At 41.1% G+C, this 26,781-nt stretch overlaps 1 protein-coding gene across 3 annotated transcripts in view; it reads left to right on the forward strand.

Annotated features, from left to right (window-relative positions):
- The window catches only part of cntnap5a (contactin associated protein family member 5a), a 141,351-nt gene that overhangs the window by 66,243 nt on the left and 48,327 nt on the right, over window positions 1-26,781 (forward strand). For all 3 annotated transcript variants that reach the window (XM_073912676.1, XM_009304680.4, XM_068223603.2), the window contains 5 exons: window positions 2,858-3,061; window positions 5,640-5,824; window positions 16,084-16,227; window positions 22,712-22,985; window positions 26,423-26,566. Coding sequence is in view for 2 of the 3 variants with exons in the window: in XM_009304680.4 (XP_009302955.1) it covers window positions 2,858-3,061; window positions 5,640-5,824; window positions 16,084-16,227; window positions 22,712-22,985; window positions 26,423-26,566 (951 nt within the window). In the remaining variant the exon portion in view is untranslated. The remainder of the gene's footprint in view (window positions 1-2,857; window positions 3,062-5,639; window positions 5,825-16,083; window positions 16,228-22,711; window positions 22,986-26,422; window positions 26,567-26,781) is intronic.

Consider the following 26,781-nt stretch of genomic DNA (forward strand, 5'->3'; position numbering starts at 1 on the left):
TTAAGTTTGACATGTTTCCCCCTTACACGCAACTTTTGTAAAGACAGTTGCTGTGTAAGAATCCTTGCTTGTAAAATACGCTTTAGAATGCTTAGTTTAAGCAAATTGGATAAACGTGATCACGCGTGTAGATCTGAAGACTAAACGCCTAATATCGCCAGTCTGTATTCCTCAAAGTTGTTTAGAATTAAATGTTTAGTGATGGTGTGACACAAAGCCTATGTGTGCCTTTTTTCGTGCACCCCTTTGATGCTTCTTACATCCTTGCCGCAGCACTGAAATTTATATGCTGATTTAATACCAGTACATACCGGTTACCAAGGTACTGGTGCTATAATGGCACCGTGTTTCCGTACCCAACCCTAGTTGAGACAGGTGAGGATGTCTCAGGCACAGTTCACTTGGTCGGCCCGGGCCCCATTGGAAGAAGTGTGCCAGAGTGCGGTTCACTTGGGTTTTGGCGCGGTAAGCTTGTGTGTGTGTGCTAAACGCACCTAAGCCCGAAACTGATAGCGAGACGTGACTTTTAAGGGACTGTTTCATATGGATTAATTAATCATTCTTGCTGTTCAATGAACGCAAACTGTCGTAGTTTATTAAAGATGCAAACCCCTCACTGCACGACAGCTGTGCACGTTCAGCAAACCTCCTAATACCTGCACAAAGACTTTTTGATTGTTTATGAGCATCAAAAGTGGCTAATCTGTTCAGCGAAATATTTGACTGCGTGTCACCGCATATCAAACGACTAAAGCAATATAACTAAATAAATCTCCACTGTGCTGAATGAGAGCGCTTACTTAACAGCGCAGCATCAATGACATAAGCGTGCCCAGGCCCAAAAGTAATGTGAGTGCGGGCCGTTGGGGAAGACGGGAGGGGGTACAAGCGTGCTACGCCCTACAGCACTGTTCAGAGTCTTACCAAGTGCTGTAAAAACCTAAAGAAGGTGGGAAGTGGTCGAAGGAAAACTTTGGGGGATTGAAGGTGAGCTGAGCGATCTGGAGGCGTGCCTGGTCTGTCCTATGCACCAGGTTTCAGCATATGATATATAAAAGCTGAGGACCCTGGGATAGGGGCCAAATTACGTGAGTTTTCCGGGAGAAAAGACAAAATGGGAGATGGGTCTGAAATACAAGAGCCTTCCCGGGAAAAACGGGAGTGTTGGCAGGTATGGAATATAGGCAACATTTGATCTCATTGACGTTATGGCGTTCAGACATTAGATTTAAACATTAGTGGAACGCTTGATTGGCTGAGTTGATCGTCTGTGCTGTAAACTGTTAAGCCCCATTAACTTTTCTCCATTAAAACCTCAACAGAGAACATTTCTCCTGTTAATACTGTAGAAACACGACTCTTTATTTCCCTGCCATTATTTAAGTTATTTTTATATATTCATAATTTTGCCCTCCTTTTGAAGTATGGGTCCAAAATGACATGTGACCATTTTAACAGTAGGAAAAAATGTAAATTATGTTTTGTTTTTTTAACATTTTATCTTGAAGCATGATTACTCTTTCTATAATTACCCATTTACAAAATGTATTATACATTGTACCCATTATACACAAATGAGCCATTTACTATGTTAATGTTTTTATGAAGGTTGTACACATTTAAGGTAACTCAGTTGTCTTGAGCTTAAAACTATTTTTACATCACAACAACTACTGACACATGCATGCAGACTTCAACACACATCCCCACCCCACACATACACAAAGAGCTGCTTTAACTTATGTTAAAGTATGAATAATTTAAACAGTATTATGAATACTCTCATTTGTTTAAAAAAAAAAAAACATTTTTCACCAATGTAGCATTAGCATTAGAAAGTGTAAATATGTACTTTAGTCAAAAGCGAGTGGTGCCATTAAATATACTGTGGATTGCTCACTGACAAGGGACAGCACTCACAGAATTTGCGATGAATGATGAGGTTGTGGGCGACACAGTGGCTCAGTGGTTAGCACTGTCGCCTCTCAACATGAAGGTTATTGGTTCGAGCCTCAGTTGGACCAGTTGGCATTTCTGTGTGGAGTTTGTATGTTCTCCCCGTGTTGGTGTGGGTTTCCTCTGGCTGCTCCAGTTTTCCCCACAGCCCAAAGACGTGCAGTAAAGGTGAACTGAATGAACTGAAGCTGAAGGAAAATGATTGAATGAATGATGAGGTTGTTTTTTTGTGCAAAATAGGGTAAGAATTAAAAACATTCTTAAGAGTTAAGGCGTGTTAAAGGCAGTTCATTTTTTACCAGAAGTACAAACAGAATATACAGAATTCTTAGACCACACGAGGATTAAGCCCCTCAAAAAAGAGCCTAAAACTCCAGTTTAAGGTTGAAATACATGTGTGCTGAGCAGACTTTTCTGTCAAAAGTCAGAGCCAGTTCACAGATACTATGTATGAGATGACAGATTTATAGAAAAATGTATAGTGTGTGATAGTCACTGAATACAAAAAAGATTGATTTAGTGAAAGAATATCAAGCATGTTAAGTTTGGTATTTTGAGCCAATTTTAAAACGTATTGTTTTCATTTGCCATGCGTCTCCTAGCAATGAAGCATACAGCATGTTTCTACGTGAGATTGTTGTGTTCAGAACAGCTTGAAAATGCAATAGCATTTGATTTTCAGCTGTTTTGTGTGCGATGCCTGCTGTTTAAAAGGTTCAGATTGGAAAAGTCATACACTGTAGTGTTACATAAATTACTTTTTTTAAATATCTAAAAACTTTGTTGCTTTGTTGTACACTGTATAGTTATTTTGGTTTAATTTGGATTAAACTGTAAAAAAAAGAAGAAAGAAACATCCAGCAAGTGTTCAATAATAATAAAAACTCTCATGTGTCCACAGGATCGTATGTGGCTGATTTTGATGGCAGAAGCTCTTTGCTTTACCGATTCAACCAGAAGTCTATGAGCACAGTGAAAGATGTTATATCGCTGCGATTTAAGAGTCGACAGGCAGAAGGTGTTTTACTGCATGGAGAAGGCCAGCGAGGAGATTATATCACTCTGGAGCTTCATCGTGGCAGGCTGGCCTTGCATCTAAACCTGGGTGAGTTACAGTACTTGGAGAAACCAGCAACTTCCGAGGGCTGAGATATTCATATATTTAATCATAGTTGCTTTGTAGTGGATGTTATGCTGTTTTTCCATTGTGGTTATGAATCAAAAATAGCTGTAATGGAATTCATGAGAGGCATTCATAAAGAAAATATTAATGTGCTGCCTTATAAAAGTTTGTTTAAAGTTAATTTTAAATGTCTACATTTCATTAAATTGTTTATTGAGCATTTAATTGAGTAAGTACGTCTTTTAAAGAGATAAAAAAAAAAACATTTTAAGCACCCACTGGTGTAATGCAATTAAAAACAAATATTCAAATTACTGTAATCAAGTAGAATTTCTTAGAAATTGTACTTTATATACTTTTACTTGAGTACAATTTTAGTGCTGTATTGGTACTTTTACTGTGCAATTTTACTTAAAATGTCACTACTTTGTTTATTTTGTATTGCCTACAGGGATTGGCTAAGTAGAATAATCAGTCCCAGGATTCCAGTACAATCATTTTGTGCATAGAAAAATTGCATCACACAGACTGACCTCAAAACATAGACACTTTATAAATGCAGCAAAGACATACAGTTTAGATGCTTTAAAAGTATTCAAAACAGTAACAAATGGTTACTCGCAATGACTAGAGAGACTGTTAGACTAATGTCACTGTTAATAAGATATTTGCAAAATGACTTTAAACAATAAATAAATGCATTATAAAAATTATAAAATATTAATGTTATATATATATATATATATATATATATATATATATATATATATATATATATATATATATATATATATATATATATATATATATATATATATATATATATATTATAATTTATTATAAAATGTAAGGTTTTCAAATACAGGCAAAATTGTATTTTATTCTATCAGTGCTGCATAGGCTTGGTTTGAGGCACCAACTGCAGGACACTCGTAGCTTGCTAGTCAGGCTTAAAAGTGCACAACTTGAGTGTTAACATATCGTCACAGCTAGACTTTTGTCATTTAAGTTACACAGACTTTGCTCTGCATGTAAATGCATCAACATGCTTTCTGTCGGCATATTATAGGTGCTAATATTATTTAAATGTCTTTTCACATTAATTTAATCTCACATTTTAAATTTGTAATCCATGAATGGCAAGTGATTGAATTTACAATTAGAAGCACCTTATGGCCTGTTTCCATTGAGTGGCATGACAAAAGGGCGCCAAAAGTTGGAGCTAGATGCTCAGCTGAATGCTATTGGTTTACAGAGAAACATCACTCTTGCATACACAAGCAGGAGATTGAAAGCAAAGAAACCGTCGTGTTTTAATTACACACTGTAATTGTATTTGCACTATCTCTATTTTGTACTGTCTGGAGCCAGCACCTAAGCTTTTCACTCATCATAGCACACGTTCTGCTGATGATGTGACAATAAAAGTAATTTGATTTGATTTGAGACATTACATTGTAATACCATATGCATATAATAATGAGCCATGGTCGACCCAAGCTCAAACAAACTTTGTCGTTGTCTTGATGTACAGCCACAAAACCAAGAAGAACAAAATCTACCATGTCATTGTTCTTGTTTTACGAGGCCGTGCAAAAGTGCGGGTGGTTTCAATTTCTCCAGGGAACTATATTTGACTTAACAAACTTCTTGAGCTGATGATAACAACGTGCACGTGATTATTTAAGTGCTTCTGACATCTGATCCTTTCAGAAACAGACAAACACAAGAGTGAAGTGTGAAAAAAAACAAGGAGAATCCAGAAAAAGCAAAGGAGCAAATGATTCTTTTAACAACCTAAAACATGAACAAACGGCCATGTTTGTCATTTATCATCGCCTTTTGGACTATTATGAACTCGGAATGACAGAATTATTTTTTAACAAGAGGCCACATGTGCTGGTGAAGATTAAAAATACAGATGAGAGTTTTTTTCTGACTGGGCTGTATGTTGCGTGTTGTTTTCGAACCCAAATAAGGACTAAATGTATGTTGTGTGTAGTTTATCTATAATTGGTAAAATATTGGAGCGTGCAAGGGTCGGTATGTGCTCATATATGTTTAATTTATTTATTTATTTTATATAATCGCAGGAATTACAGTAGGCTATTTTGCACTGTCATTGATCTGCAGTTATAATCAAATTATGTTCATAGAAAGGTTATCAATGAACATTTATGCACAAGTATTTATGTGTATAAAGCATCTGTTTTGTGTTAAGTGTTTTTCGTATGATCTGTGAACCACCGGCACAGCTTTACTGGAGCAAGAATAATGTCGACTGAGACTTTCTGTCACTCCCACCAAAAGCTTGAAAAGCAGAATGTCAACATAGGAATATATTGTGTTTCATAATATGTTAAGATAGAAAATTTAAATAGCAGCATTTCTGCTTAATACTAGCCAGACCAGTGTAACCTTGGTAAGCATTAAATACTGTTTGGATATACATTTTAAAATCAAACCAACCCAGAGTTTTGACTGGTAGTGCAAGGTAATGACTTGAAGATCTGCATAATTAATAGCTTACGGCTAATTTGAAATCTCTTGTGATTGTCAGATGACAGCAGGGTGAGATCCAGCAGTGCCCGTATGGTGGTCACTCTGGGCAGTCTTCTGGATGATCTGCACTGGCACTCTGTCCTGATCGAACGCTTTAATAAGCAGGTCAACTTCACTTTGGACAGACACACTCAACACTTCAGGACCAAGGGGGACGGAGACTCTCTAGAGGTCGACTATGAGGTTGGTCTTAAAAAAAAGATAAGCAGTTGATGTGGCAATGTCTGCACCTGTGGGGTATGTGTGGCTAAAATGGTGTGCAAGAAAGTTTGTCAGATTGAATGATCTGTTAAACTAAATTCATTTGACCTGATAGTGTGCTGATTTTGTTGATTTGGGTCAGATGTGAATTTTTTTTAAAGATTAAAAAAATCATGAATTATACATAGTAATAAATGTGATATGATACTTCAGAAATAATTTTGTTATATGTGTTTAGTGCACAAAAACAATACTGTTAGTGTTAAAAACATTTGTACTGCTTAATGTTTTGAGGAAACTCAAAAGTTTTTTATGAGTCTTTAATGAAAAAAAGTTGTTGTTACATTTATCAAAAAGTAATTGTAATAAAATTCATGAGAGTTACTGTATTAATGAAGAATATATTAATATGTAAAGTTTAATTATAATTGTCAACATTATGAGCAAGCAGTTGAATAAGGATGTCTGAGGCAGTTAATTTGACTTTTTACAATTTTGTAATGTAATAACTTAATAATAAAATGTTCCTTATAAAATGGTAAAATATTATGACAGACATTCACAGCTTAATTCTGAAATCTCAATAGAAGCTTTGAATGTACAGTCTTACCTGAATGGTGAGAATGACAGCTATGGGCATAGTAGTTATACAATTCTGGTTAATTCAGTGGTGATGCAGCCATGCTTCCTAAAAGTTACACATTTGTTCAAAGGAAAAAAGTTATTGACCCCAAATTTTAGTGTATATTAAGCCTGCTTAGGTTGTTTTAAAATGTCAGAATTTTTACAGTCTCTGAGGAGAGTTTAAATAAGTAACTGATCTGAGTGTATAATTGGTCTTTTTATAGAGTGTAGTAAAAAATAAGATCTTTATCTAACATATGTTTGAGTTAAATTACCAACTAGCACAGAAAAATATGTTTCTATCACAGGCCTATTTAGCTTTCAGGAAGCCACAGAAAAACATTTTTAATACCCATGTGGTGCCAGGTTACCACAAGAAAATATATTATTGATCACTGAAGGAAAAATGTAGTTCATAAATCCGCTGTGATGGAGAATCTGCCTCTCCTCAGTGTTTCTCCAGTCACTGTCCCAGAGCCAGCCGTACAATTGGAGTCAAAGGGTAACTGGAGCGCAGCTGATGAGGAGCAGCTGAAGTTAATAGCACTATAAAGACAGCGCTTCAGCTCACCTATAGGAGATGCCACGGCTCTATAAATGAGAAGAACAAGGTGTCCTTCCAGATCCTGGAATATGATAGAGCACGACTGCCACTGAGACGATGTCCGGCTGGCCACACACTGACCTTTATCTCCCTTACCACACTGAAGGATTCTTCTCGTGCCTCCAAATCATTTCATTTTCTTGTTCATTTATATTTTTAAAAAAGTTTAGTTCAGAAACTTCTGTCATTTCTGACATGTCTCATGCCATTCTAAACCCATACAACTGTTGTACATTTCAGAATACAAATCAACAATGCTTTAACCAAATCTGAGAAATGTTTATTTCTCTACTGAGTGTATTCATTCAAAACTTTGACACTTTCTATTTATAAAGAAATCAAAAATAAATCCATTTGAACTGAGTAGCTTGCTTTACAGTGTTTTCTGAAAAGAAATAAACACTCCATTTGATGTACAAATTGAATTCGAAGATTTATTCACACGTGAAGATTGATAAAATATTATTATTTATGGCGTTTAATTCTCGAAGGCTTGAAAACATGATGCATTTTTGCATGTCATGTCTGCTCTTTGATCTTCCATTAGAATCACTGAGGTTTTATATTTGGTGATTCTCATTCTTGAGATGATCAGTGTTTGCATTTGAATTAAATCTGTTTTAAAATAAAATATTTTGAATAAACCAATTAATTCATATAGATATACATTTTTATCTCCTCATTAAAGCATGAATCATAAGCATTTTTCTATGAGCATTTCCAAAAACATTTTTAGTGAATAAATCTCTCAAATTTAAAATATATTGACCTAAATTAGGGTTTTTAAAATCATTTAAATATTTCTGTGTAGCTAATGTTTTCCATATCCTGCCTTCATGCTTTCTTTTTAAGACAAGTCAGTCAGTTTTGGATCCAGCACCTGACAATAAAATAATCCATTCCCATTCATTTTCTAACGTGTCCACATATGTTATAAGAACGAATTCAAGCAAAAGTCAATTTGCATGTACCTTACAAAGGTACTTACTCTTCCACAGGTATGCATGTTGTTTTATGGGTACTAAACAAGATGTTGTTTTCGGACACAATAGCTTGAGCCTTTTAAAATGAAAGGTGGGTCGACACACGAACATACGGTAAAATATGTTTGAATTCCATTATTTTGTTTATTCATCAGCTGTATTTATTGTCTATAATGGATGTAACATTATGTTTAGTAGTTTAGCATACCTTTTTATACAGTATGTTCCAGTCTTATTTAATGCTATTTATATGCTGATATAACCAAGCATACACTATGTCTTTAGGCTTGTTTTTTTTTTTATATATCAAAGCCAAACAGAGATATAAAGGTTTATTATTAACTAACTATCCAATAATATAATTTGAACAACCTGTTCCTCTGTTAATTATATATGTATTTTACATAAAATACATGAAATTATTTCATGAATATTTATTAGTTCATTAATTATGAATGTTGTCCTTATCCTTCAGAAAACAGCATTTTTTTAATGTAAAATATCAAATTAAACATAACAGTTTTAAATACAATGCATTTAAGCTATGTTTTCTTAAATAGTTATGTGGCAACGCAGTGGCGCAGTAGGTAGTGCTGTCGCTTAACAGCAAGAAGGTTGCTGGTTCGAACTTTGGCTATGTCAGTTGCCATTTCTGTGTGAAGTTTGCATGTTCTCCCTGCATTCACTTTAGTTTCCCCTACAGTCCAAAGACATACGGTAAAGGTGAATTGGGTAAGCTAAATTTTCCTTAGTGTATGTGTGTGAATGAATGTGTGTGGATGTTTCCCAGGGATGGGTTGGAGCTGGAAGGGCATCCGCTGTGTAAAACATGCTGGATAAGTTGGAGGTTCATTCCGTTGTGGCGACCCAGATTAATGAAAAAAATAAGCTGAAAAAAAATGTATGAATAAATAGTTATGTAAATTAATTACTTTCACCAATATTCTGCATATCTCCCATTTATGTACATGTATTATATTGACCTCATGCCAGCTTATTGGCCAGATTAATTTTTCTCAATATCACCATCACCAATGGAATTAATAAATAATTAACTTATGTATAATCAAATAAAATGACACAGTCAACACATAAAGAAACAAAGAAGTAAAAGGACATGGAAAGCTCAGGCAGCAGCTGAAATCACTCAGTATTTATAATGCAACCCTGTGTCTTTTTGGTGTAAATAAATATTAGCTGCTTCGATTCCAACATCTAAATTGCCAGGAGGAGAATGAAAAAGAAAACGTTCGAGGTTACAGAAGTAACCCTTCATTCCCTGAGGAGGGGGACGGAAGTGCCATAGAGTGGATTGATTGAAATCCACGAAATGGGAGGATTCGGTTCAGAAGCCGCTTGTCTGAAAGAGTATTGAACGGGCCAATGAAAGCAATGAATTGGCAGCGTAAGCTTGCACAGGTGTACTTCATTGCCAATTATCCCAGCATATAAGCACACCTGGAGCGAGCAAACACCATCCTTTTAAGCTGAAGAGACTTTCAAACAGCCAAGGGACAGTCATTATGGCGACGGAGTATGGCACTTCCGTTCGAGTCCTCGGGGAACGAAGGGTTACTTCTGTAACCTCGAACGTTCCCCTTCGGTTGGGGAACTTCAGTGCCATAGAGTGGATTGATTGAAATCCACGAAATGGGAGAAGTATGGAAAGCCCCATAATGACTGCACCTTACCAACGCCTCCGATGAGGGGATAGTCAAGCAAGCGTGACGCACCCACATCATGGGAGGCTCGGTCCTCCAACGTGTCCCTGGCCCTAATTTATCCTACTTCAACAGAAGTCTTGCGGATTTAGATATTTTTTGGGAAGTCGTGAGCATCTACATAATTCTAGGAAAATACGACAGTACGTTGGGAAGCGTGCAATCCCGATAGGGAGGACGCTGCGGAGGCCATTCGTTACCCAAGGGGGGATAGATGGCAGGATTACATATGGACTAGCCCTAAAAAACACATAGCAAAAGAGTGGTTAGCGGAGAGGGAAGACACGGGTCCGCCCAGGGGGGGGACTTAACCGTGGCGGAATAAGCATATGGGATCGCCTAGTGGGGATCACGCATAGCAGGCACCTTTACCCAAAACGCGGGCTGACCAGCGGGCAGACCTACAACGTAGTGGGCCAGCAAGTGACTCCTCCGCTGAGTCAGTGCTGGGGGCCACGGAGGAATCTGCAGGGCTCACCTGACGGGGAACTTTACTGACAGATAAAAAGGCGCACGTACCTCCGTGTTAGGGAGAATGGCGCAGCAAGCGTGTTTCAACACCCTACCGAATTGTTTCCTCAATCCGGATAATACGCAAAACGCGAACTGGACAATAAAGAAGGGCTGGGTCTGCCTCCTCCGAGAGCAGCGCTTGCAGGCTCACTACCTTGTATTAAAATGGAGTGGTAGGAACCTTGGGCACATATCGCGGGCGGGGTCTCAGGATGTGAGAGAAAGCCAGCCCAATTACAGGCACGAGTCACTGACCGAAAAATGCCTCCGGGTCCCCGACCCTCTAATCGATATCAACGCGACCAGCAGAGCTGTCTTCAGGGACAGAAAGATACTGAGTCGAGGATCGAAGGGATCTGACGCGCCTTGTGTAGCGAGGGCGAGATCCTAAGAGGGTATGAGAGGGGGCAGGGTGGATTAATTCGCTTAGCGCCCCTGAGGAACCGGATGATGAGGTTATGCGTTCCCACGGTGCTGCCAGCCACCGCGTCATGAGAGCGGAGATGGCAGCCACGTAACCTTGAGTGTGGAGGGCGACAGCCTGCTCTCCAGCTTCTCTCGGCGTAAAGAAAACACAACGCTGATCTGGCAAATTACGGGGGTCTTCTCTGCGAGAGACACACCATTCAGTGAATAGACTCCACTTCAGGGCATAGGCGCGCTCGGGGAGGGGGCTCTAGCCCGAGTGACGGTATTAGCCACCGCAATCGGAGGTTACCCAAGTCTTCCTCGCGTCTAAGGACCTCCAAAGATCGGCGAGGGTGCCAGATGGTGCCCTGTCCCTGAGAAAGTAGGTGCTCTCTCGAAGGGACTGCCAGGGGAGGGCTATCGCGAGGGAGAGCTCTGACATCCAGGTCCGGTTGAGCCAGAGGGGCGCAACCAGCAACCTGTTCCTCGTCCTCCCTGACCTTGCACAGTAACTGCGCGAGCAGGCTCACTGGGGGAAACGCGTATTTGCGCATGCCCCGAGGCCAGCTGTAAGCCAGTGCATCCGTGCCGAGAGCACTCGGTCAGGGAAAGAACAACTGGCAATGAGCGATCTCGGGGGAAGCAACAGATCGATCTGGGCTTACCCGAATCGCGCCCATATCAGCTGAACAGACTCGGGGTGGAGTCTCCATTCTCCAGGACGTAAGGCCGCCGTGAGAGCGCATCGGCTGCACGGTTGAGCTTGCCTGAATATGAATGGCGTGCAGCGATTTCAGCCGCGGATGACTCCAGAGGAGCAGACGGCGGGCGAGCTGAGACATGCGGCGAGAGCGCATACCCCCCATACGGCTGATATACGCCGCCGCCGCCGTACTGTCCATCCTGACCAGCACGTGTTGCCGCTCCAGCACCGGAAAAAAACGGTGGAGAGCGAGGAACACTGCCAACAGCTCCAGGCGATATGCCAATGCAACTGGGTACCTTTCCACAGGTCCGCAGCCGCATGCCCGCAACGCACAGTCCCCAGCCCGTGTTGGAAGCGTCTGCTGAAACGACAACAAGACTGGACGCCTGTTCTAGAGACACCCAGGCCTGTAGGAACAAGGGGTCGCTCCAAGGGCTGAGGGCGCGGCGACACAGCGCAGTAACAGAGACTCGGTGTGCGCGTGCGTGCCATGCGCATCTGGGGACTCAATCGTGAAGCCAGTGCTGAAGTGGTCTCATATAGAGTAATCCGAGCGGCATGAAGCGGCTGCGGATGCCATATGCCCCAGGAGCCTCTGAAATAGTTTCAGTGGGACCACTATTTTACTGTCGAGCTCTCTTAGACAGTACAGCATCAGCTGAGCGCGCTCTCCAGAGAGGCCCGCTGCCATGGTGACTGAGTCCAGCTCCAGCCCGAGAGAAGAGATCCTCTGCAGGGGGGCGAGTTTGCACTTTTCTTGGTTGACCTGAAACCCCAACAGGTGGAAGTGCCGGAGCACTTCGTCTCTGTGCATAATCAATTGCTCCGAGAGAGGGCAAAAATCAGCCAGTCGTCAAGAAATTAAGTATGCAGATGCCCGCGAGCTGAAGGGGCGCTAAGGCACCCTCCGCGGGCTTGGTGAGGACCCGCAGAGACAGAGAGAGCCTGAAGGGGAGGGCTTTGTATTGCCAAGCTCGACCTTCAATTGCAACCGCAGAAACTGACGGTGGCGAGGAAGAGTGGAGACATGGAAATACGCGTCCATCAGGTCTAATGCTGCAGACCAACCCAGAGGACGAACGCAACGGAGGATGCGCTTCTGCGTGAGCATTCTGAACGGCAGCTTGTGCAGATAGCGGTTCAAAACGCGCAGATCTAGGATTGGCCGTGACCCACCGCTCTTTTTGGGCACGATGTAGTGTGGGCTGTAAAACCCGCTCTCCATCTTGGCTGGAGGGAGCGGCTCGATTGCATCGTTCGCCAGGAGGACAGCAGTCTCCTCTCGCAAGACAGGGACGGACAGGGGGCTGACCCTGGTGAATACACACCCATGACTTGGGGGGTCGTTTCGCGAACTTAATCGCATAGCCGAGTCTGATTGTGCGTATGAGCCACCGCGAAGAGCTAGCCCGCGCTAACCAGGCAGGCAGAGCTCTCGCTAATGGACTCATCGCTACAATCGCTGACGTACCAGCAGTGGGGCAGCGCGGAGTGAGTGTGCTGATCCGGGAAGCACGCGGGTCCCACGGAAAAGCTGGAGGTGAGATATTTGCTCTCACTCCGCACCCGAGCTCCGGAGGGGAGGCTCGAGGGGTGGGAGAAAGGCGACCGTCCTCCCAGCGCTCGTGAGCCACTGGCGAAACGCACCGAATCTGCAAGCTAGAAAGCATAGCGTCCCAGACTGGCAGATTTCGGGCTGTCACATCCGGGGAAGTGGAAAAGTGCCCTTTCATAATGTTTTCATGGCAGTAAAAAAGTGCTGTTGAAAATGGGGCCCCGCCCTCCAGCGGGGAAAGAGCAAGTTCCCTCTTCTCTAGATGGCCTGTCTCAGGGACGCTTCACGGTCCGTTGCCAGACCTTCGGCGAGGAGCAGGTATGAATGGCACGGCGGGCTACGGACCGCCGATAAGACATCACCCATCAACTGCTCTCTCACCGCCTTGAATTCCTGGGTGAATTCACAGACGGTGTCGCCAAACATGGCTTGGGATATGGGGAAAGTCAAGAAAGCGGACTTTGTCGACTTCGCGCATATCAGCCAGGGGTGGCGCTCCTGGATCACTAATGTGGACACGTCCTCCCCAACGCACACGCAGAGGACTCAGTAGTCCGAAGAGCTAAGTAGGCGGCGGTACGAAGCTCGTAAGCCTGGGTTGGACCCACCCTCGTGCAGCTCGGCCAGCGCCTGCGCTTGGTAGCGCTGGTAGGTGGCTATCGCATGCAAGGCGGAAGCAGCCTGGCCCGCAGCTATGTAAGCTCTAGCTCCGAGGGAGGCAGATAACTTACAGGCTTTGGATGGGAGACGAGGCGGACCCCGCCAAGAAGAGGCGCTGCGCGGATTGACCGCCATCGCACACTCAACCTGAGGAATCGCCACATACCCCCTGGCTGTTCTACCGTCAAGAGTGGTGAGGGTGAAGGGACACGCAGCACGAGCAGAAAAAAAAAGTGCTTTTCAAGACCGCGTGAGCCTACTGTGCACCTCCGGGAAGAAGGGAACGCCCCTCTAGTCGGTCCGGCCGCGGAGCTGGGGGATAAACCATCTCCAACCTACGGCCGAAGCAGCCCGGGAAAGCACGGCTAACATGTCCGTTTCAGGATCCGTAGTGACAGCGCTCACCAGCCCGAAGGGGGCGAGCGGGTCTGGATCATCATCGGACAATGAAAGCCCACCCTCCGATGCCGCGGTGGACGTCTGGTCTCCGGTGTCATCGGGCGTAAGGGCTACCATCTGTTAGACGGATCGCTTCCCCCGCCCGAAGCTTGGATGGAGCGCTTAGAGGAGCGGGAGGTCCGCGGGCCCGTGGGCGACGGATTATCTCTCGCTGAAACCCTCAGATCTGCCCGAGTGCCCGCTGCAGAGCAGGGGACAACTGGGGTGGTTCGCCCTTTTGCAAAGGCTAGCCGCGATCTTTACTGCGCAACAGTCATGGCATCGCAATGACGACATGAACTGCCCACGAGCAGCGCATTAACATGCTGGACCCCCCAGGCATGTAACGCAGTGCCCGTGCCCATCATCCGAGGACAGGAAACCACCGCATCCAGAAACGCACAGTCGGAGCGCCGTCCTGAAAAGGACGTGCTGCACGACTGTGTTGCTCTTTCTGTGAAATTTGCAACTTTATACGCACCGCTCTGGAGGACCTGACCCAAAGAACGCCAGGCAAGGGAGAAACCCAGCTCGACCGTCTGCAGCTGCGTGTACACACTCTGGACCGGGAGAATGCTCTCGTTTACTCAGAATCGCTGGTCACAGCAGGAGGAACCCTCATCGACTCGATCAGAAAGTCTCTGAAGCGAAAAGGATGGCGTTTGCTCGCTCCAGGTGTGCTTATATGCTGGGATAATTGGCAATGAAGTACACCTGTGCAAGCTTACGCTGCCAATTCATTGCTTTCATTGGCCCGTTCAATACTCTTTCAGACAAGCGGCTTCTGAACCAAATCCTCCCATTTCGTGGATTTCAATCAATCCACTCTATGGCACTGAAGTTCCCCAACCGAAGGGGAACAGGGAGGATATTTCAGCAAGACAATCATCCCAAACACAGCCACAACCTTTGAAAAGAATTATGAACAAGTAAACTTTTTTTTTTTTTTTTTTTTTGGCAAAGGGAAATCTAACCTTAAACATATAAATAGTTTGAAACCACCCTCTAGCCAAGCTGGACAGCAGAACTGTCCATATGTGAGATGAACAGTACAAAACTCAAACCACATAAAAATGAAGCCTCACTGAATCCACAACTGCAAATGGCTGAGTCAGAGGACATTTCACATTTGAAAAAGCCAAGTCAAGCCATGACCTTAAACCTGCTGAAATGTTGTGGCATGACCTGAAGCAAATCATTTAAGACAGTCCAAAATACCAATGTTGTTTACCACAACAATGTGCCATTTCATGACAGTATTCTATTTTGGAATTTGTGGTTAATTTTATAGCAATGAAAATGTTGCTGTGAAGGATGCATATAATATGAAATGTATGAAGTTCTTTTATATGAAAGTTTGGGGTCAGTATGTTATTAAAAGAGCTAGTTTATATGATAACCTTGGCTGCATTTATTTGATCAAACATACATATAATATTTGTATACTTTCAAGTCAGAATTGTTCCTTTGCTGATATAACTATATTTCAGCATCATTACGCCAGACTTCTGTGACACGTGATTTGTAATCATTCTATGAGGATTTAGTGCTATTGTTATTATTATCAATGTTGAAAACAGTTGTGTGTTTAATATTTTATAGGGGTGTAAGAGTATAATTTAGTTACAAAATTAAAATAAGTAATTTTATTTGCTAAATCTATATTACATACAGATTACAAATAAAATGTAGATATAAATATTTGTGATATATAAATAATTTTAACATTGAATGACATTTACTGGGTGTCCTTTATAAACCATGATAATAAAAACTCAGGATAGTCTTGTTTGTTTGTTTGTTTGTTTGTTTGTTTGTTTGTTTGTTTGTTTGTTTGTTTGTTTGTTTGTTTGTTTGTTTGTTTGTTTGTTTGTTTGTTTGTTGGTTGGTTGGTTGGTTTGCTGGTTTGTTTTTTGGAAGTAAAACTGTTTTACAATTTTTTTTGTTCTGATGCTGTTTTTGTGGATCCCAATGTGCTCAAATATAAAACAAGTTGTATTTGATTTGTTGTATTCCTTCTCCGTAACAGCTAAGCTTCGGTGGCATCCCACTGCCTGGTAAACCTGGGACTTTTATTCGACGCAATTTTCATGGCTGCATGGAGAACCTGTACTACAATGGAGTAAACATCATTGACCTGGCCAAACGACGAAAGCCTCAGATCTACAGTGTGGTAAGCACTTGCTTTTGACAGTTTGGTTAAGACTTAGTGATGCTGCAGTACTCTCATTTACATTTACTTTTATGTGTTTTGCAGACACTTTAATCCAAAGCCACACTGACGATACACTAAAACCACAACCTTGCTATTGCTTTATTATTGGTTTACTATTTGTGCTACTGAAAAAACAGATGTTCACATTATTTGCATGTTCATATTTGGCGGAGGCTGTGGAACATGATTTATTGCATGTTGACAATCTACTGTAAATTTTAACCATAGAATTAAAGGTGATTGTTGCGCTACTGTAATGAAATTCTCTACCAGTAAGCTGCTCAAATCCCACTTACTCCAAATTAATTTAAAATATTAAAAATTAAAGCTTAACAGTGTAGATGCCCCCCTTTCATCATTATTCTTTACTGAAAAAAATAGGATTCAAACACTTTTTTAGGTGAACTGGGGTACAAAAACACATACAGATTTGCATTTACATTTAGTCATTTTTAGCATACGCTTTTGTCCAAAATTACTTACAATTGAGGAGGCACTTAATGATTCGACAAGTAGAGGCAATACATACAAGAAGTGCTAGTTTTACAAAGTTACTTGTTTGTGCACAGGGAATTTAGTACTAGAGTAAGAGTTTTGTTTTGTTTGTTTTTTCAAAGAGAGGGAGAGAAAGTGCATCTACATGTGGTCTTGGTTTTTTCAATGGGGTTAAGTTTCTTCTACCTATTCTCGAATGTAAAATTACCTCCTCATGACTACTCTGCACTACAGTATGACAATACATACAGCAACTTCCAGCACACCCATGAGTCCAGTTATTATGGAATATTCTAACCGTGTCTAAACCTAGACACATTTGAACTGCATGCAAAAAGTCTCTTAGTAGCTATTTCTAATCACTCTCACATTTAGTCAAAACATAGTCAAAACATTCATAACCACAAACTTTACTGTATCCTATAAGTTCTTGTTCTGCTAAAAAACTCAGCACTGTAATGTTCACTGTAATAGGACTAATATTCACATGGAATGTTAAATTGTATTTTTTTATTTCTGAATCTCTCACCTAAATTAACATCACAAAGCTCATAACATATACAAGCATTGCCAGTCTGTGGCTTTCTTGTGCTTTCGCTCAATGTTTCAGTCACTATATCCTGCCATTGGTGCAGACTGCATGTCAGTCTCCACAAGTAATGTTGACGCAAAGCAAAATATAGTGTATTTTTGTTTGGATTAAGCAAGTTTCACCATTAGCTTTCACCATTTGATCATTTTCTTTTAAATAGAGTTTTGAAAAAGTACTTTGGTTGGTGTTGATGTTATCTTCTGAGGACATCTGCATCTCTGCCACTTGTCCCATTTGAATCCAATTATCATTTACGATCCCATTTATAATGCCCACATCATGTGTTCAATTTTTCCCAACAAATCAGAAGCCAATGCGGCTGACCAGCATGGTTTAGTGCATCTGGGAGCATGTCAATTATAAACGCTTCAACAATTCAGTGGAATCATGTGGAGTAACTATAGGCAAAAGTATAACTCAGCATATAAAGGGCTTTTTTGATTGCTCAGGTATTCAAACCTGTGTGTTAATCCATGCCTGGTTGTGTATGAATTACAATAATTTCCAGACTTATTACCTCTGTCACTTCAATCATCAAGTATCTTTAAAGCTGTGCACAAACTGCAGCATTTTACACATCAGCTTTTTTTCAATTCTCAGCAAATTCACAAATCATGTTTTCATGTCACATTCGAGTTCTGTATTGCTGCTAAAAAGCTGCTTGCTAGAAGTACATCTTTTAAATGATCACATCACACTCCTAAGTCAATAATAAGACAAGACAGCATGACTTAAAGGACTCAGTGAGCTTAGAGGAGAGGGGACTGATTTTGGTGAAGCTCACATAGAAACAAACACGTGTTCTGATTCCACAGCTTCAGGCTGTCAGGAAGGCAGAAGGTCTGCCAGGCCTCAGTTCACTGATCTGGTGTCTGTACGGCCCTGTGGCACAGGGATCAATGAGGTGTTCACCTCACACCCAGTAACCTTTTCACGCCTACGTGAGCTTCTGTCCTGCGGATGTGCTCTCTGTGCTTCTGCTGCTCTCCGTGGAGCTGCGCTGGTGACATTTATCCAGACCGCCTGCTGCCTTTGTGGGTTTGGCCTGTCTGTCTCTCAGCCTCTCCAATTCTCCTGTAACCCTTCTGCTTGTTTTCACTTTCCTTTCTTTTTTTGTCATCATGTCTTTTGTTACCAGCATTCTCAGTTGTACCTCATTTTTCACTTTCTGGCAATGGCATGACTCATATAAGAGTTCATTTATGTCTACTTCAATACACATTTAGTGAATTTTAATATCTATTTTGTTCTCAAAATTATAAGCAAAATATTTAGTGCTGTACTGTAAATGTTTTATATAAAATGATTATATATTAATCAACATTGAAACTGCACTGAAATAAACAGTGAAACTTAATATATTCATTCATTTTCTTTTCGGCTCAGTTTTTTTATTAATCTAGGGTCGTCACAGCCGAATGAATCGCCAACTTATCCACCATATGTTTTACGCAGCGGATGCCCTTCCAGCTGCAACCTATCACTGGGATACACTCATACACTCTCAATCACACACATACACTATGGACAATTTTAGCTTACCTAATTCACCTGTAGCACATGTCTTTGGACTTGTGGGCAAAACCAGAGCACCTGGAGGAAACGTACGTGAACGCGGGGACATGCAAAATTCCACACAGAAATGCTAATTGACCCGGCAGAGGCTCAAACCAGCAATCTTCCTGCTGTGAGGCAAAAGCAGTACCTACTGTGCCACCACTTCGCCCGAAACTAAATATAATTGTACAGTATTTGCATAATGATTTAAAGTGATAATTATGTGATACTTGTAAAATAATCATAAAACTTTTGTTTACTTGAAGATTTAAAAAAATATATATAAAAGTATTCATCAAAAGTGAGATGTATTTTATAAATCTTTATCAATGTGTTTTAAATTGATTTGTAAAACATTTCCTTTCCTTTTCTTTTGTCTTTTTTTTTTTGGTTATTCAGATTGGAATAAGGGAAAAATGCAAGGCTTCAAGACATGATTTTTTAAAGTCCTTTTACTTCAACATTTTATCTTTAAAATGCTTTGCTAAAGGATGCAAGACATAAGCGCAATGATAAAACACAGCCTTCTATAGTATGTTTACATAAACTGTAAAAATATTTGTTAGTTTGCACTTTCTTTTATTGTTCATAATACATACTGTAGGTGCTGTCTAGTTCTTGCTGCTCAGACCATAGCCCTGCATTTGAGCCTGAGCCCGAGTCCGTTAATGCCCGACATTTTTATGCCCCTAGGGCCAGGCTTCAGGCCAATTTTCACGTCATAGCCTGCATGCATATAGGGCTTCGGGCCTGCTTTAAAAAAACTTCTAAAAAGGTTTAATGAGATTTTTTGCGTGCAGTCCATAAGCGTCAGTGATGCCTTGCACACTGAGATTTTCAGCCACGTGCAATGGAGAACATAAAGTGAAAAATTGCCAATTAAAATTGTGAAAAACACTAGAGGAAAGGCAAACTTTCTTTGTTAAAAAACAAACCAAAAACCAAGTGTGCCGCAAGCCTACGTTTGAGTGAAGGTTTCGGCCGTTAGATCGCCCCCTGGGGGCTGGCTGCAGTACAAGTCATAAAGCCCGCCTCCTCCGTGTTAATGAAGGAGACTTGAGCCCAAATAAAAAAAAATATTACACTTGCAATAAAATGTCCCGAAAGATAGTTCTGGTCGATTAAGGCACTGGTTATTGTGCTGAAATAGGTGCAGATCTTCATTTTTGTAAACAGTTTGTTTTTAGCAGTAATTTAATGCTGGGCGTGTCATCGTGATTGACAGCTGTGATTGACAGTTTCTCAAAGCGCGGCGTCTGAGCTTCGGCAGGAGACTGAAGTAGACTGAAATGTTATTATTCGATTTCTGTGTTATTTTACCATGACAAAATGAGTTCAGCAGTAAACTATAGTTTCTGACATACATGATCCTGGTGGAACACTGTTTATTCACTAAGTTCAGGGCTTTTTTCGGGCTTTATTAGTTTGCTGATACACGCCTAGCCACCCAGATAGCAAAACACAGTTCCGGCTAGATTCTCGCCTGCCGGAGACTTATCTCTTAGAGCTCAGACTGACTAATGTTACCTCTGCTGGACCTACTCCGGATGCCTGGACTCACTACCCAATTCCAGCCCGAGTCAATCGAGCCAGATGCGGCGGCCGAGCGAGCAGGCGCTGCCGCATGCGAGCCGGAATCAGCCCGCGACGCCGCGAGTAAGTTATGCGCTGTGGCCTGGAGCTGGCGCGATTGAATATATAAAACCCTCATATTTGTTAACGTTATTACATCCATTTGTGTTGATATGACAGCAAACGCATGCTGAGAAGTTCGGGGGGCGTAGTTGATTTTACATAAAGCGTTTGATTGGAAGCTCGACTCTGCTCATTTTCGCGGCTCCTCCTCTGGCTCCATCAGACAATCCTTCTGCGCATGTCTGGCTCCAATTTCAGCAGTCTTTTGCGACAGTTTGTGCCCGTCAAGCAGGCGTTTTGCCCTCAAGGCGTTCAATGGGAAAAAGGGCTGTCGCGTCGTCCATATTTTTTACAGTCATTGCCAAAAACAAACAAACAAAACAACACACAAAAAACTAACAACAACAAAAAAAAATTTCTCTAAATTATAAAAAATAAAATAAAAAATAAATAAAAAAACATCTACTTTCTAATTAAATATAAATCTATTATTATAAAAATAGACAAATATAAGTACATTCTGATGGCTGGAAATAGCTGGTGGAAAAAAGACGGGCTTCGGGTCGGACTATGGCCCAAGATTTTAATAAGATGTTGGACACGGGCAGGGCTACAGCCTGTGCGTCTTTGGCCAGGGCCAGGATATGGCTTAGATTTAAAGGGGTGGTCTTGAAATTGATTTTAAGGCTTGGTTGTGTTTATAATGTGTTTATAAGATGCAAAGCAACGTGTGCTTATGTTTCACTTGAAGGAAATCATAATATATTTTCTTAAATCTCACTTTGATTATACACAGCTACTCAGCTAACATGAAAACGACTGATATATTACCTAGTTTCTTCTGAAAGGCCCACCCTCAAGTGACTCTGATTGGTTATCGTGGTTATCGTGAAAGTGTGAACTTTCTGTAACAAGCCCATGTGCGCTAAAGAGAATCAATGTAAAGTCGTGCAAACACATAGAGAGACGCTACAAGTGCTTGTGAAGTGTGTGTGTGTGTGTGTGTGTGTGTGTGTGTGTGTGTGTGTGTGTGTGTGTGTGTGTGTGTGTGTGTGTGTGTGTGTGTTTACAGCAGTTTGACTGATAAATATGAATTTGTAGCTAAATCGTTTGCGGTGTAAAACATCATTACCCATTGCTTACATCGTTGCTATAGCATAGCGTTAACACTAGACACTGTACATGTCAAAATCAATTTTAACAAATAAAAAACTTACAGGTTGTAGTTCACAGCTTCTACTTTAATATTTTAACCGAATCCAGCACTGAACTGGGAGACACTCTGGAGCTGTGTTTTGTCAAATCATGATTGCTGTGTATTTTATAATCCTCTGGAACATTATTAATATTGAACTGTTAGCACTTCTGTCTTTGTGTCACCTCCTTTGGAAGCCCAAATACAGAAACAGACGAAGCTCTGTGGAAACAGTGTTTGGACGCATTTTAGCTCTCTCTGCTATAACATTACAGAGCCTTTGGCCACGGCCCTTAAAAGAAACTTTGTGATCTCACAAGGGATGAAAGTATTTTTTGTAGTCCCCAAAATTCGTTCATTGTAGGCTTTGCTAAGCTAACTCTAAAAACCAAGGTCTCCATTTGCATTGAACTTAGAACTTTTTAAATTCAGAGATGCTGTTTATGTTCACACAGCTACATTGCACACCAACTAAAGTTAAAAATATGATATTGTTGTGGGCCACCCATTTAAGACCCGTGAGGACACTAGCTCAGACAACTTTTGATGTTGAAAATATTACCAAAGTTACTTTTATCAAAATGTATTTCGTATATGTATTAACTACTCAAAATGTCAGTCAAAGTCACTTAAAATATGTTAAATAAATCATTATTAAAGATGATGTCCTATAGTTCAATTTAAATGCATGAGTAAGGAAAATAAAATTTTGTACAGTGCAGAAAAACATTAGGAAAGTAATACAATAATATGGAAGAAAGCATTCTGTGTGAACAACCCACTTGCTAATCCTTCATTTGAGATCAGCAGTGTCATTTGAGATCAGAATAAATTCGTTGATTTACCTTGTGTGTGATCAGCTGCAGAAGATTGGCAAGTGGGTCATTTGTACTCAAGACTGCACTGCCATTTGGTCGTTCCCTGCATGCATGTAAACTGATGCTTTGACATTCTCTCTTCTCTCACAGGGCAACGTGACCTTTTCCTGCTCCGAACCACAGCTGGTGGCCACCACGTTTCAGAGCTCCAGCAGCAGCTTTCTGTCTCTGCCAGCACCTGCACCAGTCCTGGAGGGACTTTCGGTCCGACTGCAGTTTCGCACCTGGAACCCTGATGGTCTGCTGCTCTCCAGTCCACTGATCTCTGCTCAGGACTCTTGTTACCTGATTTTGAAGATCAGTAGTGGCCGTCTCCATCTCACACACCAGACGTCAGCACTAAAGATGTCAGAAGTGTCAGCTGGTGAGGATGCAGCTCTGTTTGCCCTTATTTTACTTGACTTTAAATGCAAGATCTCCCAAAGTGATGTTTATTTATTAACTAATTTCGAGAGGATCACATGCTTATGACTCCTTGCAGCTGGCCCTTTTTTATCCAATTTATGATTCACCAATCAGATTATTCCTAGCCTCTATAAAATAGTACCATACCAGTGTCATCTTCGTTTTGAAGAATCCCCCCTTCCACCCCTACTCCTCCTCCTTCCTAGATGGGTGGCACGGTGGAACAGTGGTTAGCACTGCTGCCTCACAGCAAGAACGTCTCTGGTTCTAGCCATTACCAAGCCAGCTGACGTTTCTGTGCAGAGTTTACATGTTTTTCCTGTGCTCATTTGGGTTCCTCCGGGCCCCCCGGTTTCCTCCCACCATCCAAAAACATACAACTCAAGTTTAATTGACTAATTCAAATCAGCACCATAGACATGCTTATAGTAAGTAGTTATCTCTTAAGAGCAATCTCTATCTATTTATTAGCAACTACAGCAGGGGAGTTCTCGAGGTCTACCTGAGCTCAAATTCCCCTCTTCCCTTGCAACGGGAGGGAGCCCCAAGCTCGAGGATCTTATGAGCACAGGACTCTCTCCTGGGACAGCATGTCAAACAAGCTTTATAATCAATTATCAGCTAAGTGTGAACTCTTGAAAATAAATAATCACTAAATCATTTTAAAAAGCCCAAATAAACAATGAGTGTTGCAATGTTGAGCAGTTGAACATAGAGCTCCTGATCTGTGCTTAGAAGCACAATAATGCTCTTAAAAATAAAGCTAATTTACACAAATTAATTAGGAGAATTATTTTAAAGAGTATAAAAATCATGGATGATCAAAGTAGCATTTAGAGGCTATGTTCAGTATTTTCAGCAAAAATCGAGCACATTAGATCTCTAACCAATCCTAATTAGTAAGATACTTTCTTCATCACTACTATTTTTCATGACTTACAACTACTGTATATTGTAAGTTCTGTACGTCTGTTTTGATTTGGCATTTGGCATTTCTTACAAAGCAACATCAAAACAACACAAATGCTATCTTATGAGGTTTTCAAACAGAATACACTCATTGTACTGCCATAAATTATCGCTTGCAGGTAAAAAAGGTGATCAATGTTTCATGCTGCAATGGCCTGTCAAAAGGCGCACATATTCAATTTTACTGAAACAAATATTGGTCTAACAGTGCATAAGTTATTTGAACTAGTTTTTTTAGCTAATTTAACTTCATGGATCATTTTACAAGTGTTTTTGATGTCTAAAATGTATTTTCCATTGGTCATACTGTGCGGCGACAAAGTGGCTCAGTACTGTAGATAGTGCTGTCACCTCACAGCAGGAAGGTCCCTGGTTCGAGCCTCGGCTGGGTCAGTTGGCGTTTCTGTGTGGAGTTTGCATGTTCTCCCTGCATTCGCTTGGGTTTCCTCCGGGTACTCCAGTTTCCCTCACAGTCCAAAGACATGTGGTACAGGTGAATTGGGTAGGCTAAATTGTCTGTAGTGTATGAGTGTGAATGAATGTGTGTGGATGTTTTCCAGAGATGGATTACAGCTGGAAGGGCATCCGCTGCATAAAAAATATGCTGGATAAGTTGGTGGTTCATTCCGCTTTGGCGACCCTGTAATAATAATGGGACTAAGCCGAAAAGAAAATGAATAAATGTATGGTTATACTGTATCTGTATTGTGTATAGTTAAATAATTCAATTCAATTCACCTTTATTTCTATAGCACTCTTACAGTGTAGATAGTGTCAAAGCAGCGTCACATAGAAGATACAAGATAGTAAATTGAAACAGTGTCAGTTCAAGAGTTTATAAGGTCAGTTCAGTTCAGTTTAGTGTGGTTTAATATTCACTGCTGAGAGTCCAAACACTGAAGAGCAATCCATAGATGCACAGCTCTACAAGTCCCGAACCATGCAAGCCAATGGCGAAAATAATAGTGACAAAAAAAGGTCAACAACTTGTTTGAAAATTTTATGAGGGTCGAGCAACTGTTTATGGTGTTTTTCCAAAATGAACTTCTTGTCAGGCAAATCTAGTGTATGGTTTGAAAAAGATTATGGCTTCTACATCAGGTAAAATTCAGCCTGGCTAGGTTGGAAGATAAGCAAAAAAACTGTTTTTTTATGCAGGGAAGTGTTATAAATTAATTACTAAACTTCTTTTTTTTGTCCTAGGATATACAGAAAATGTCATTGGGTGGATATACAGTAAATTAAAGAATTAATCAACAAACATATTCACATCTGTTGCTGCTAAATCATGTAATTAAAATAGCATTTATTATTTTTACCATTTAATCTTTGGCCCAGCCATTTAACATTCACCCGGCAAATTGTAAAAGGTATAAAGCCTCAGCAAGTGACACAGAAATGCAGCTATGATCAAATGGCAGAGCTGTCACTTTTATCCAGGCGAGACACTCTTGCACTGAAATTACTGCTTTGAAGGAGCCTAATTGGAAATGCTGCTCTGTTTTAGCAATTATGCGCACATAACGATCAAGAGTATAAATGTCTGTCTTTTTCAATTCAGCAATGCAAAGACGTCCTATTCCTTTAAACAGCACAGAATGGTAAACGCTTTTGCTCCATTCCTCTTCTTACCAATGAGCAGTGTGAGCAAAACAAAACCATTTGCATGAAAGTCTAGACTTGCAGCTTATCTCATCATCCTCAAAGGCAATCATGCCAATTTTTTTTTTCTCAGCACTCTGGACAAAAGATCAAGCGAAACATACATGCTGTTCAAAACAAGATTAGCGTCTGAGATGGACAGCTGTGTTTCAGTCTGGTGAGGAAACCTGATGTTGGACAACAATCGACACGCAGCAGGGGGAAGGAGGGCACACTCCATCTGTTCTGCAGGGTGTTAGAGCGGCTGTTTTATCCTACCTGAAACCATTATTTATTTATTTTTTTATTTTTTATTTTTGGTGTAACTCCTGTCATAGGAGCATTGGCTGAAATAGAGGGTCTTGTAATTACCGGAGGAGAAGAAGTGAAGCGCTTGAGCTCAAACGACAAACAGATGGCTGGCACAGGGGAGACTGTAGACACACAGCAGCCACACACAGCTTGGGCGCCCTTCACATGTAATGGCCAGAATTAATTAAATCAAACCTCAAAGAGAATTCATATTTGTGGGGGCAGTGTTGGAGGGGGGTACATTTTTAACAACAAAATTGTTTTTTTGGCACTTTGTATTATATTTGTTTGATAGTGAGTTCTTTGTTCTGACTGAGTTCATGGCTTAGTTGCGTTTAAAAAATTGCGGTTCACTTACAGGTTGTCTTGAATGTCTTTATAGTAGCATGTGTGTTGTTTATTTTGCATCATGCAATTATTATATATGTGGTATAATTACATTAAATGAGTGCGTGTTGTTTTTTTGATCGGCAGGCCAGAGGGTGAATGATGGTTTGTGGCATTCAGTGAGTCTCAGTGCTCGAGGACTGCAGATGACCATGACTCTGGACAATGAGCCCGCATCCAGCATCCACCTGAAGAACTATCTGGAAGCCAAAGACAAACAATATTTTGGAGGTAAGATAATGCATAAATCTTGTTGATGAATGGCTAAGGGCATACACTATGTACAGTTGCCTTGAACTGTGCCGAAGCACGCTTGTCCACCCTCCCATCTCCCCAATGGCCTGCACTCACATTGCATCTGAGCCTGAGCATGCTTACGTCATTGATGATGCGCTGTTGAGTTTAATAGAAGAGAAGTGCTCTCACTCTGTACAGTGGCGATTGCT

The sequence above is a fragment of the Danio rerio genome, chromosome 9, assembly GCF_049306965.1.
Source record: "Danio rerio strain Tuebingen ecotype United States chromosome 9, GRCz12tu, whole genome shotgun sequence".
In the NCBI taxonomy this organism is placed as follows: Eukaryota; Metazoa; Chordata; class Actinopteri; order Cypriniformes; family Danionidae; genus Danio; species Danio rerio.